Below are 15,254 nucleotides of genomic sequence, written 5' to 3'. Positions count from 1 at the left end.
TTTTTGTAAAATTTAATTAACTTAGATCACTAATATTGAAAATTTTTAATCATATAATTAATTCTATCACTAAAATGTTTATTAGGGTTAGTTTTATATGATAATTTGAATTTAAAGATAAATTATTCAAATTTTGGCCTTAAGAAACTAATCAATTTTTAGTAGAAATAAATAAATATAAATCAAATTATTCACATGTATAATCTAAATTTAAATATTCAATTTATACATATTAATTACCTTGATAAAAAAAACTCAAACTTGAAATTTAAATGTAATATTTATATAATAATAATAATAACAACATAACATTAAATAATTATATTAAATAAATAAATAACCAAGACGGGGACAGGGAACGCATTCCCCATCCCTGTCCCCATTTAACTTACGAAAAAAAAAAATTTCCCACTCCCTCCACCATTCTTGGCTCCGTGGGATCCCGTCCCCATCAAGAAATTGGACATCTCTAGTTAAGAGTGTTAATGTAGCTTTTGAAAGTTTATGGATGTTTTTGAAATGAGGTATTATTGATTTTCGTCCATATATTAATGATAGATGTATTTTTTAAACTTTTGAAAGTTTAGAGGTATTATTGAAACTTTTGAAATTCAAGGGTATTTTTGGCATAAAGTACAAAGTTGAGGAGTATTTTCTATAATTTAGTCTTTCCATTAATTGTGATTGCTTCATGTTGGAAAAATCTTAGTTGTTTTACTTCAAATTTGAGTTTTTTGTTTGAGCAATACTTAGGTGCATCTCAAACTACATTTATATTTATGTATCTTTGTCTCATCATATATATAAAAAAAATAAAAAATAAAAAGAACTAAAATATTTCAAATAAGAAGTAAGAAGAATTTATTACGTGACAAATTATGATTGGATAATTTAGTAAGAGGTACAAAAATAAATCTTTGTTGGAGATACACTTAAATATATTTTTTTCTTTATATGAGGAAACACTTGACGAAGTTTAACTAAAAGCTACGGGCTTGAGTTCAACTGTACCAACCTTGGCTTTAAAAAAAAATCAGAGCCAAAACAACAAATATTATATAAGTTAAATGAAAATTTCAAATTTTGTACCTTTTCACTTATAATAATTCTTTTTTGACAAAAAAATTATATTTGAACTTTGGCATATTGTATCAATATTTTAAATCATAAACTCTTAATTTTATTAATTTAAACCTCAAGTTTGACAAACTATATAATTCTTAACTATAAAGTTCTAATTTCATCTATCTACGCCTCAAACTTGAATATATGTATCAATTTATACACCTTCGATTAAGTTTTCATTTCAATCACCGATTAAAAAAAAGTTTTCCACACATTTCCAAAGTCATGCATTACTCTATGATAGGTAGTTGTTCGATATTTGTCTTGCAAAGGATGAAATCAACACTGATGCAGAAGAGGGAATGGGATACAAATTACGGTAAGAGGGTGAGTCTTAAAGATAAGCGCCTGCTACGAAAAATTATGAAGGTTAAATTGAACTCGTGGTCGGTGAGAAATAAAACGAGCAACAAACCAACATAATATCGTTGACCAATTTGAGAACGGGAGTAGTCAATTGTGCAAATAAGTTTTGTTTATATCAAAATTGATGAAATTGAATATTTACGGTTAAAATTGATACAACGGATCAAGTTTAGACTTATAAATTATTTTTCTTAATAAATTTAAATCAATGTGTTTTATAAGTCCTTATATTTTAAAATTTTCTAATAACTTCTTTAACTTTGAATTTTATATACCATTGTTCTAAAATACTATCAACTCTTTATCCCTTTGACATTGTGGCATGTGCTAACTGCTTAACTATCTAAAGATTATGCTGCAAGTTAATTTAAAACAATTTTTGATGCCATAATTTATTGAACTATACAATTAAAAAGTTTTTTTAAAGAGACAGCCCAAGAAAAATAAAGTCATTATTTTTTTAATATATATATATATATATATATACACATATATACACATATATACATATAGGGAATTAAATTGACAAAATAATAAGAAATTACTTTGAGAGACCAAACTCTTAAAAAAATGCAATTTAAATTTTCATTCATATGCTTTTTCATGTCTACATACAATGAGTAGCATTTTTAGAATAATAACCAAGTGTGAAACAGTATATTAAAAAAATTATAAATATAGCAAGACTCTTACCACTGATAGACACCTACCAACAATATGATTTATCATTGATAGACTATCTAAATTTTGTTATATTTGTAATTTTTTTATATTACATTATATCTACTAATACTTTGAGCCTGATTGTTATATTTGCAATTGTTTCCTTAAATTTAATATAAAATCTTCCTTATAACTTAACCAATAAAGTAAAGTATTAACTATTGACGATTTTGCCCCTCACAATAACATAACTTAATGATCTAAATGTCCTCTAAGAAAGCTTAAAGAAAAAAACTCACACATGCATGAGACCCTACCAAAACACACATCAAATTAAGCCCAATAATATATATATATATATAGATATAAGATTCCTGGTTATTTCACAAAGTTTAGCCCTTCCTTCACAAACTTTATTCCAAAAGGAGAAAAAAAAAGTCTCCAAAAGTTGCAAATGCTAACACAATTTCCCAGTCAAAAGTTTGACTCTTTTATATTATTTAACCTAAATTTCCTTTTGGAATCTCAGATAATTACCTAGCAATTTCAATGTTATATCCTTTGTTATATGTTGATAAACCCAATTATACTCATTCCTTGACCATTAACTTTAGCTAACCTAGAGAGAGGAAAAAGAATATCTTAATTAAATGCACTTGATTAAGTGGCCACAAATATGATTAATTACCCTTAATATACCTAACAACTCCATGCAAGTTCATTCAAAGTACATTTAGATGCATCTATTGGTATAACAAAACACTATAGGGTAGTATTATGTTCCAATCATATTAAATTATTTCAAAAGAATAGAGACAACATTAAATAACTTTCATAAAAAGAAAGAACGTAATAATATTTTGCTTTAGTTTTAATGAATAGTTCAAGAAATATATAATGTAAAACGGTCGGAATAGGACCTTTTTGAGATTTAATATTACTTAAAAACATGAAATTCCGTCGGTTTTTTATTTTTTTATTTTTTGTATAAAGTAAATTTGAAGTCTATATTCAAATAGTTATTAAGAAGATTTTCCTTTCTTACATGACGTAAGGTGAAATACAAATACTTTGTCACATAAGAGAGAGAAAATGAATAATATTAACCAAAAAAAAAAAAAAAAAGGAAAATTAAGTTGCAAGTTGTGAAAAGAAACAAAAATCAATCTATCAAAAAAGAATAAGCCCAAGTTGGGAAGAATAGTAGTTTGTTTTACCAATTCCCTGTAAAAAAGAAAATACCCAATACAAAACACAATTGAAACTATAGTAAAAGTAATGATTAGGTGCAACCAAAATCTCATGTTTGAGTGTTTCTTATTTTTTTTATATGGTAAAAAAATAAAAATAAATTAATTTTTTTAAAAAAATGTCACAAGTAACTTTTTATTGGATAAATATTTGAGCCGTACAAAAATAGGTGTATCTGATACAATTAAGATAGCACTTTTCTTTTTCTTTTTCTTTTTTTTTTTGGAATGGAAAGACTAGGAATTTTGTTTTGTAATAAACCCCCATAATTCCTTTTTCTTCTTACATAGTCTTTGGTCTAAATTATATTCCCATCAAAATTAAACCAAAAAAGGAAGATTATACTTTTTTCAATGGGAAGAAGAAGAAGCCCAAAGTCTTCCTCTAGACCCAACCCCTAATTTTTGTTGAAATTCTACTTTGACCATGACCAAGTCCCTCTTTTTCCCCCAATTGCCCCCTCCTTTTATATTTATTCATTTTTTGTACCGTATACAAGAAACATGTTATTAAATATTCAATCAAAACTTTGGGTTATAATTTTTCATACCATACATACATATATATATATATATATATATTGTGATCTTTATAACACCTTCAAAGTTCTTGCCATGGAGGAAGCCATTTCTTTGATCCTTCGTGGGTGTTCTTTGGCAAGGCAATTAGAATTCAATGTTTTAAATTTGGGAAATACTAATATTAATATTCCTGATCAACCCCATTTCATGGCTCGAACTTGTGATGAGATTTTGGGTGTTTTTTCCGCCGCCAAGGACCGGCTGAGCAGTCAAGAACGGCCGCCTTTCACGGCGGTGCAACGGGAGGTGGGGTTGGACGAGTGGCTGAGATCTACTTGTTCCCAAGCTATGGAGTTGGCGCAAATGCAGATGAAACCACCGGCACCACCGTCTACGGTGGTAGCGGTGCCTGCCTCCGTGGAGGATTCCGGGAAGCTTATGGCAATGGGTTTTTCTTCTTCTTCCTCTTCGTCGACGAAAGCACGAAGACGGTATTGATTTTTTGTTTTAAGGATTTAACTTGAGTTTCGTCAATTTCTGAAATGAGAATTCATGTCTTATCTAGTCATCAAAATATTAAAAGTTTTGGTATCATATTAGTTTAAAATTTCATGAAATATTAATTTATACATCTTTCGGTTCATGTGTCTTTATAACTAGATGTCATATAAACTTCAATTATAATATCTTGCAAAAAAAAAAAAAAAAAAAAAAATCTCTTTTAGTCCTACGTGTTGGATTTTTCATTTATTCCCTAGGTTTTAAAATATTACAATTTTACTTTTAAGATTTAGAAAAAATTCGATATTAAAAATGTAAATCTTAAAAATTAAATTATCTAGAGACCAATTTACTTTTATAGGCAAAATCGTAATATTTTGAAATCTTAGAGACTAAATTGAAATCAAACTTAAAATTTAAGGACTTAAATGTATAATATTTTGAAACATATAGGATCAAATGAAAATCAAACTCAAATTCTAAGGACCAAAAATGTATATTTCTCTAATACTTTTTATTTTAGTAACAATGAACTGGAATATTGTTTTAGATAATTATGATGGGTCATTGTAGAAAATATATGTAAAGTGTTTTTTTAGTACAATTATTGGGATAGAAGGATTTAAATCATAAATCTTGTGGTTTCTAATACACTCGTATACCAATTGAGTTATGTTCGGTTTAGCAAAACTAAATGTAAATCGTTAAATTGATAAAAGTTGATTAGACTAAATCACATAGAAACGAATAAGAAGTAAACTTTAAACCATAACAACCAAAGTGGGTAAATTTAACCTAAGAAAAAGGAAATATATTAAAAAGATAATAAAGCTCTAAAGTGGATGGAATTGGGTTTGTTAAAGCATGTGAAAGGGAAGAATTAGAAGGGTTTTTCCACGAAGTTAAGTATAAAAAGTGTACCATGAATGAGAAGATAATGCTTCTTTTTTCTTTTTTTCACTTTGTTGATTATTTCAATCGTAATTATTTTTTAGTACAATAAAAACAGAAGATTCGAACTATAAACCTATCGATTATTACTATTCATATATTAGTTTGATAATTAATTAGTTCTAGTTTTTTGGGTTTTTAAAACTCGTGTACGATAAGTAACATCTATATTCCTAGCTAAATTAAAAAAAAAAAATCCAAATTCTTCAAAATTAGGGTTTTGTTTGATAATTATTTTTACCTTTTTTGATAATCATTCATTTTTATTTTTTTGTTTTTTAAATTTGCGGTTGTTTTCGTACAATTGCTTTAGCATAGTTTTCTTCATTTTTAACTAAACGTACACTTGAATTCTTAGCTAAATTCCAAAAGCAATAACAGATTTATTAAAAACTATTTATTTAGACCCCATTTTGTAACTATTTCACTTTTTAGTTTTTGGTTTTTGAAAATTAAGTTTATTTCTTCCTCATTTCTTACAATCATTTGCATCTTACTTAAGTACAATGGTTGAATTCTTAACCAAATTCCAAAAACAAAAGCAAATTTTTAAAAGCTTGCTTTTTTTTCGTCGTTTTCAAAATTTGGCTTAATTTTTTAAACCATTAGTAAAAGATAGATAATAAAAGAAGAAATTTTGAGATGGAAATAGTATCCATAGGCTTAAATTTCAAAAATAAAAAATTAAAACCAAATTGTTGCCAAACGGGACTTTAGTTTTCAAAAGTTTGTATCATTTTTTAAAATACTCCTAAAAAAACATATAAAACAAACAAATAAATCTATAGGTAAAAGTAGTATTTGTAAGTTTAATTTTTAAAAACTAAAAACCCAAAAGCCAATGATCAAATGGAGCCTTGATTTTTTTTTTTTTAATTTATGAAAATTAAACTTAAAATTAAACATTACTCTCACTCTTAAATTTTTAAACAAACTATGCCTATTTTTCTTAATTAATTTTTAAAAATTGACTCGTTTTTTTAAAATATTCTAAAATAAGTAAATAATAAAATAAAAAAATCCATACTAGTGGAAGTGATATTTATAAGCTTATTAAATTTAAACCGGCTTCAATTCATGTTTTTGTATTGAACTTCAAAGTATAGAAGATTTGTGTGTTGACATGAAATGGATTTAAACAGAAAGGATGATACAGAGAAGAGAACGGTGAGGGTGGCGGCGCCGCGCATCGGAAACACAGAGCTGCCGCCGGACGACGGCTTCACATGGCGGAAATATGGACAGAAGGAGATTCTTGGCTCTAGGTTTCCCAGGTTTGTTTTTTCTTTTCTTTTTTTCTTTTTCATTTTTCTCATTTTTCTCCTTTTTCATTTTGTTTTTTGTTCGTTTTTTACGTTTTGAAAAATGTCTACATTTTAGTTGATGAATGTTTTAAACCCGTTTGATAATAATTACATTTTGAATTTTCTATTTCTAAAATTCATATTTGTTTTCTTCGCTATATTCCTTTTGATATTGGTCGTTTCACATTTTGAACTAAATTGGTTTGCAAACCATGTTTAAATTTTTGAAATTAGGTTTAATATTCTAATGTTTGTTTAACGAAGTGAAAAATAATTATAAAGAAAATGGGAGAAAACAAATTAATAGTGGTTCTTTGTATAATTCAAATAATGGTAAAAGAAATTATTTTAAATGATAAAATTGTTGAATAATCATGATAGACCATAGTTTATCATGACACAGATAGACACAGATAGTCTATCGCAATCTGTCTAAACAATAATTTTTTCTATATTTATAAATATTTTGATTTATTTTCTCATCATTCAAAACAACCCTAATTATAAAGAATAACATCTCATTTATTCTTTAAAAAAAAATCATGTCATCTTCTAAAAAAAGAAAAAAAAAATTGGCATTTTAAAATTCTTTTCAAGCAATTCTTTTAACATAAACAAAACTCTTCTTTCATCTTTTGGTGTACTTATAAATTTTCTAATTAGTATCAAAATATTTTGAATTATTTAGGTCTAGTTTGGCAACCATTTTATTTATTTTATTTTTGTTTTTGAAAATTAAGTCTATTTTCTCTTAATTTTTTGCAATGGTTTGTATTTTTCTTAAGTACAATGATTGAATTATTAGCCAAATTCCAAAAACAAAAATAAGTTTCCTAAAAGCTACTTTTTTTTGTTTTCAAAATTTAGCTTGTTTTTTAAACCATTGGAGGTGGAAACAATGTTTATAGGTTCAATTTTCAAAAACAAAAAACAAAAAATCAAATGGTTAACCAGACGAGACCTTAGGCCATATTTGATAACCGTTTTGTTTTCAGTTTTGTTTTTTAAAATTAAGCTTATAGACATCACTTCCACCTCCAAATTTCTTCTTTTGTTATCTACTTTTCACCAATGATTTGAAAAATGAAGCCAAATTTTGAGAACTAAAAAAGTTATCTTCAAAAAGTTGTTTTTGTTTTTAAAATTTGGTTAAGAATTCAACCATTGTACTTAAGAAAGATGTAAATCATTGTAAGAAATGTGGATAAAACATGTTTAATTTTTAAAAACAAAAACAAAAATACCAAATAATTACCAAACGGGATCTTAGTTATTGAATTTAGTTGGCAAAGATTTAGTTTCTTTATTTTTAAATTTGTAACAATTCATTCCTTGAACTTTCATAAGTAACTTTATTTAATGCATGTACTTTACAATTTGTAACGATTTAGTCCATATTGTTAAAATTTTCATCAAAACTAAGTGTCAACTTTTATAAGGTAACGACCTAAGTCTGTAAAGTTTATAAATAAATTTAATTTTCAATCAATTTATCAAACTACATGTAATAAATTTTATTAAACCATACTAATATTTTTCATGTAGGGATTAAATCATCACAACTTATAAAGTTTAGGAACTAAATCGCATTACTTATTTAAACTTAAGAATTAAATTATTGCAAGTTTGAAAGTACATAAATTAAATCGTTATCAACTAGAATTTATAAATTAAATTGTTACTTTTATGAAAATGGAAGGAATAAAAATGTATTTTAACCTAATAAAAGGTTTCTCCAACAAAATATATAAAATCCATATACGTCAAAAACCTACGTATAAAAAAGCCAGTGCTTAAGAAGAAATCTTGAACGTGACATAAAATGCCTAAATCAAGACAAAATATTTATAATTTTTTAACAAAACAAAATTTAATATATTGCTATTATTAAACTTTTTTTTAACTATTTATTATTATTAAATTATAAGAAGACAATTTTTTTTTTTTTTATTATTATTATTATTATTATTATTATTATTATTATTATATGACCATAAACTACACATGCAAAAATAGTATTAGACCCTATTAGTGAGTAAAACAAGAATTCTTACGCATTTAGTGAAAAATCTAAGAAACTAATTCAAATTAATTATAACTAATTAAAGTGATAATTTATTCTTAAAATGAACTTTGTGATTTAATTGATTAAATAAAAATTTCAAGCTTAAAATCGAGTACTTATTAATTTTAGGGGATAAAAATCAAAATTTTACTCGTAAAAACTTGCCAGATTTGAAGTCCAAACCTTTATTTTTATTGAATTTAACCTTAAACTTAAATAAATATTACAATCTAAACACTAACTTAAAATATATTGCAATTTTTCAGTTCTTGCTCCAAAGGTGAAATATATAAATGTTGGCAAAACTATTCAATGATTAATTTTTGCAGTGGTCAAACTCATTTTTACGCGCAGTTTTTTTTTTTTTTTTTCCCAAATTAATGAGTTGATTAGTCAGTCAATTAGTGAAAATTGATGCAAAGGTAAAATTTATACCACTTATTTAGGTTTATTTGGTAATCATTTGAATCTCATTCGTTAATTATTTCATTTTTTGTTTTGGTTTTTGAAAATTAAGTCTACTTCTTCCCCTTTTCTTACAACGATTCAAATCTTTCCTTAAGTACATGGGTTGAATTTTTAACCAAATTCCAGAAACAAAAATAACTTTTTAAAAATTATTTTTTTTAGTTTTTAAAGTTTGAATTGGTTTTTTAAATTATTGGTCAAAAGTAGAAGACAAATAATGAAATTTGAAAATGGAAAAGTGTGTTTAGTTTTCAAAAACAAAATAGTTAGAAGATGGAGCCTTGATTTTTCGTTTTTAGTTTTTAAAAATTAAATCTTTACATACCCTAACCACCTCTAAATATTTTTGTTCTGTTATATAAATATATATATTACTTAATGTTTCAAAAAAAAAAAAAAAAAAAAACTACGCCAAAATTTAAAATTTTTTTAAAAAAATAGTGTGTAAAAACTTGTTTTTTTTTTTTTTTGGAATGTCGCCTAAGAATTTAACCTTTATGCTTAAGAAAGATGTAAACACTTCAAGAAATGAAGAGGAAATATGTTTAATTTTCAAAAATTAAAAAATAAATAAAATGGTTACCAAACAAAACCTTAAATTTAGGGTTCAATTAGATTGAATTAATATAACCCTAACAACTTTTTGGTAAAAAAAAAAAAGTTAACTTTATTCTCTTTTACTTTACTTTCAAAATAAACAAATTAAGGCTCTTTATATCAATCAATCTTCTTATTGTTTGTTAAAAAAAATATAAATAAATAACTTTTTTTTTTTAGAAAACCGATTGAATTGAAAATTTAGTCCTTGGTATAGTTTGAAAAAGTTAGAATAATTTATTCCTGATTGTTTGATAAAGTCTTTTAAATTCTAATTTTCAAAGTCATAGAGACTAAATTTTAACTTTTTTTTATTATATGGACAAGATTTAAAAATAAAAAAAAAAACAAAATGTAAAAACAAAGATTAGAAATAAAAAACATAAAACTAAAAGATTGTTGATGACCAAAAAAATTTTTTCTTTTACATTTTTGGGGAAAGTGTTCATAGATTCACTTTGATTATATAAATAATTGAAGGTTTGACTCATTCAATTCAAAACAAAGTGCTTTGTTCTTCTTCAAAATGGACACCTTTTTTTGAATTTGTGACTCTTTCTTTGGTCAATAATTCTTCTACATTAAAACATTGATGCTTTCAAAATAGATGTGTCTTATTAATTTCTTTATTAACCTTTCCATGCCTTGTGGAATTTTCTTTCCATCCACTTTCAAATTCAAACCTACTATTTAGGCTAATTGTTTTAAAATGATAAAAATTATTAAAATATTTTCAAATATATGCAAAATTTGGTCTATCAATGATGAAGTTTATCGCCATCTATCACTTATAGACAGTATTATTTTACTATATTTATAAATAAGTTTGGCTCATTTTTTTTATTTAAAACAAACCTTTAATTTATTAGTTTTTTTTTTTTAAAAAATTATTACTTAATTACTTTTTAAAGTAATTATATAGAATTTAAGGTTAATGTAAACCAAAGTTGCATTCATATTTTCAAGTATGTATTTAGTGGTAAAAAATTGGATTCTTATTTATAAACTATTAATCTAATTAGTTACCACTAAAATATTGAGTTGAATATAAAAGTATTATTGATTAATTTATGAACATGTTATAAGTTAAATACTTTTTTGTAGATTATTATTTTTTAATATATATATAATTCATGGTACTATTTTAGATTGAAGAATTAAAAAAATGAAAAATACTTCATTTCTATTAATATTTTTATGAAAGAACTCATTCTATTAATCTCTCATGAAGTATTTGTTTAACTATTTTTTCCATTCGAAAATATTTATGAGTTATCACATAAACTATATTATAAATACTTTTGAAATATTAAGAGTATGTTCGGAATACATTTTTCAAATATTTAATTTAAAAAGAAAGTCATTTTTAGAAAAAGTTGAAGTATTTGGCAACCACTCACTTTTTCAAATATATTTTAATCCGTTTTTATCAAAAATGTTTAAATAAAAATAAATTTTTTGAAAAAATACTTTTTTTTTTTTATGTCAATTGAAGCATGTCCTAAATTTAAACGATATAAAAAATAAAATTTCTAGAACTGAAAATATTTGACCAATATTAAAGGCATAGACACAGACGTAAAGATCAAATAATAGTCAAACTTTCAAACTTCCGAACTTCTAAACTTGGTTTTAATTGTCCTACATGTTTTTATCCTTTAAATCTAATTAAAATTTAAAAGACAAAAAAAAAATGTTAAGTTTCAACCCTATTAAATTTAAATTTTGAATTTAATTTTTATTATTTCAACTTGATTCCTATATATGATTATATATTTTGAATAATTACGTTAGATAACACTTTTAGGGATAATAATTAAGTATAGAACAACATTTTTTAAAGAATTGCAGACATGGTAAAATCTATCATGATAAATTTTGATAGACTTCTACTAATAATATAGTTTATCATTAATAGATTTCTATTAGTGATATGGTCTATTATCAATAGACTCAAAAATAAAATCTAAATTTTACTATATCTACAAAAAAAAATTGCATTGTACTATTTCCCAGTTACTTTAGGCATAATTGTTATATTTGTAACTTCTTAACCATCAAAGTTGAATTATAAACAAACTTACCTCAAATTATTGAAAACAGAAATTAAACTATATCTAAAAAAAATCACCAAATAAAATAAGCTCATTCATAGAAAGAAAATAGCAATTTACCAAAAAAAAAAAAAAAAAAACAAAAAAAAAAAAAACTCTTTAAAAATAATATTCTAAAAAATTACCAAAACAAAAAAGAAGAAATTCATTAGGGGTAAAAAGTAATTTAAGTCATCATCTTCTTCAATTTTCCTTCTGCAGAGGCTATTTCCGATGCACCCACCAGAAGCTCTACCACTGCCCAGCCAAAAAGCACGTGCAACGTCTCGACGAACGATCCCACACGTTCGAAGTCACCTACCGCGGCGACCACACGTGCCACATGTCCGCCACCGCTCCCTCCGCTCTGCCACCGCCGTCAGTCGCCGGCGGCCAACATACATCCCAGTTCCGCCCCACCTCTGCCGGCTGGCTTTCAATGGAGGTCGTCAGTTCCGGGTCGGCCTCCGGCGGTCCGGCGACCGTACGGTACGGGAAAGACGTGGCCGATCAGTTTCCGGTGTTAGACATGGCTGACGTCATGTTCAACTCCGGCACCAACAGTAGTAATAGTATGGACTCTATATTCGCCGCTTACGTGGTAGACGATGACCATCACAAGTGGGAGAAAGACGACAAGAAGAATTAGTAAAATTATTTTTATTAACTTTCATTTTTATTCAATTTGCAATTTTTGGTTCCTAAACATTAGGATATTTGTCTATTTAGTGCTGTACTTTTATAAAAGTTTTTTATGAGGTCCATAATTATACTATACACATGTCCGCATCTTTTCAATGAAGTTTTTAATGAATTTCACCTTTTTCTTCTTCTTACATCGGATCTCAATTTTTGCTTTTTTACCGAATATTCACTTGAATTTTATGGACTCTAATATCGTATTAGATAAAATGAAATTGCATGTTATCAATACAAAATGGTAACCAATATTTTATACCTATATTCACCAACAATACCCCATCACCAACAATGCCCCCATTGTCCAACTCCGGCCACATTTAATCACCAGTATCAATGTTCAACTTCCGCGACCTCCACCAACTTCAACGACCATTATTTTAAATCATCACTATTATATTACAAATTTAGGTTTTGTTGATGCACGAGTTTTTTATTTTGTTGACACTTATGACATAAAATTGTCAACAAAATATCAATTTAGAGCTTTAAAATAGAAATTCGTTTAAAATATATATATTGATTGTTATAAAACATCAATAAATGTTTATATTTAAGTTGACACACAATAATATCAATAAAAACACTTTTATTGACACAAAAGTACATAAACTCCATCAAAATAGTGACTTCCTGGTTTTCTAATTAGTTCTTAGTATTTTATAGTCGTTCTTTAAAGTAATTTGATATCAATAAAAACATGTTTAGCATATAAAAGACCAAATAAACTTGTATATAGTAACATTTTTGAAAAAGAGTTGTTAGACACATGAGTGTTTTTGTTTTAAATAGTTCTTATCAAAAGTATTTAAATGAAATAACTTTTCGAAAAACATTTTTTTTTTCAAGTTAATCCAAATAAAGCTTGTATCATGGAAAAGAATTGGAGTTTGGGAGGTGGAAGGAAATTGTCAAACATATCTACCAGATTGAGGATTTGAATAGACGATGTTTATATGTAATTTTTTTTTTCTTTTTGTAAGTGGACTTGGTCATTTGTTGGCTCATATTATATATAGTTTTTTTTGTATCATATAATTAGGCCGAAAGATGTCGCCTTTTTTACATATTTGTTATGCCAACCATGTAACGTGCTCGTTAATAGCATCATTATAGTACAATCACATTATGAGGATATTTCACTTACAATATAAATCCAAATTTATTTTTGTTTTGATGAATCCAATATAAATTTATCCGACTTAACTAGAAACGTCACATACACAAATTTGTAAAATGATTGCTTAAATTAAAAAAAAAAATTGAAATGCATGATCCAAAAATAAAACCTAAATCTCATTTTCCAAAACTCCCAATAATAATACATGTGTACTTAAAAAAAAAAGTGAGGGGATCGAATCCCAAGTGGAAGCATGTGAACGCTTTGAATGTATTAGAATTCCTCGCAGCGGAAGCAGTTGGACCCATTAATTCCTAAATTTTGTTTTATAAGACATACAACATAATTTAGAGTGATGGAAACCATAGAAAAATATAAACCTAAGCATGCTTTCTACGGTGTTAAAATAGAGAGGAAGAGATTAAAAAAACACTCACCTTTGAAGACCAATTCTTCACATTCCTCTTTAAATCAAGTCGTCTTCTCCCGATCTCATGAACTCGATATCCACGAACTCAACGAACAGGAACAGACACCACCAAGGGGTCTTCCCCGTTATTCTCAGATATGAGAACCGTGCAAAGGTGAGGGCTTGCACTCAATCTTGGCATGAGGGAAGGAGAAGAAAATTGAGAGTTTTTTCTTATCTATAAAATTCACTGGGAGAAGGAGAACCAGAGAGAGAACTTTCTCTCTCTTCTAATTTTTGCATGAGAGAAGGAGAGATTAAGGGGTGAGGGAGTTATAACTCCCTCTCCTTTATTTTTTTTAATAAATTCAAATTGAAAATTTGAATTTATATACATATATTAACCACTTAATATATATTTAAACTATATATTATATCACATATAACATATAACCTATAGTTAATATTATATATATAACATAAACTATAGTTTGTTATTCTTTCAAATAACCTAAGGTATAAATATGGATCAAATTCATATTAATTTTAACTTACAGTTTTTATATGAATCACATTCATATAAATAGCAATTGAATCATACTCAAAATATAACACCTCTTAATATGAATCATATTCATATTAATTTCAACATATAGTTCCTATATGAATCATATTCATATAATTAATATTTGAATCATATTTGAATATTTATTTCTCTCATAAAACAATATGAATCATATTTACATTAAATCTTAACATATAGTTTTTATATGAATCATATTCATATAATTAATATTGAATCATATTCAAATGCTTATTTCTCTCATAAAATTATATAATGTATCAACATACATTATTTAACTGTATCTTATACAATTAATTCACTTTTTAATTAATTTGAACAATTCAAATTAAGCCAAAATTAATTTGATTTCCATCAATCCTCATTGAGCTAACGGGGGACCTTTGTGGACCAATAGATTGAAGCTCTAATGATACAATATTAATTGATTGAACTCTTTTAATCAAATTAATCAACATTCATTAACTGTTGATCACTCCACTACATCAACAACTGAACTCTTCACACTATAAATATATTTATGTGTCCATTTGATATA

General features: G+C 26.0%; 1 protein-coding gene across 1 annotated transcript; it reads left to right on the top strand.

Annotated features, from left to right (window-relative positions):
* Positions 1–3,931: 3,931 nt before the first annotated feature.
* LOC120082041 (WRKY transcription factor 55) lies at positions 3,932–12,688 on the top strand. The gene is made up of 3 exons (XM_039037258.1): positions 3,932–4,417; positions 6,521–6,652; positions 12,128–12,688. The coding sequence occupies exons 1-3, from the start codon at positions 4,020–4,022 to the stop codon at positions 12,552–12,554; spliced, it is 957 nt and encodes a 318-aa protein (XP_038893186.1). The 5' UTR covers positions 3,932–4,019; the 3' UTR covers positions 12,555–12,688.
* The last annotated feature ends 2,566 nt before the right edge of the window (positions 12,689–15,254 follow it).

This window comes from Benincasa hispida, chromosome 7 (assembly GCF_009727055.1).
Source record: "Benincasa hispida cultivar B227 chromosome 7, ASM972705v1, whole genome shotgun sequence".
In the NCBI taxonomy this organism is placed as follows: domain Eukaryota; kingdom Viridiplantae; phylum Streptophyta; class Magnoliopsida; order Cucurbitales; family Cucurbitaceae; genus Benincasa; species Benincasa hispida.
The sequence above is the reverse complement of the archived record's forward strand: the minus strand, read 5'-3'. Positions and strand labels throughout refer to the sequence as shown.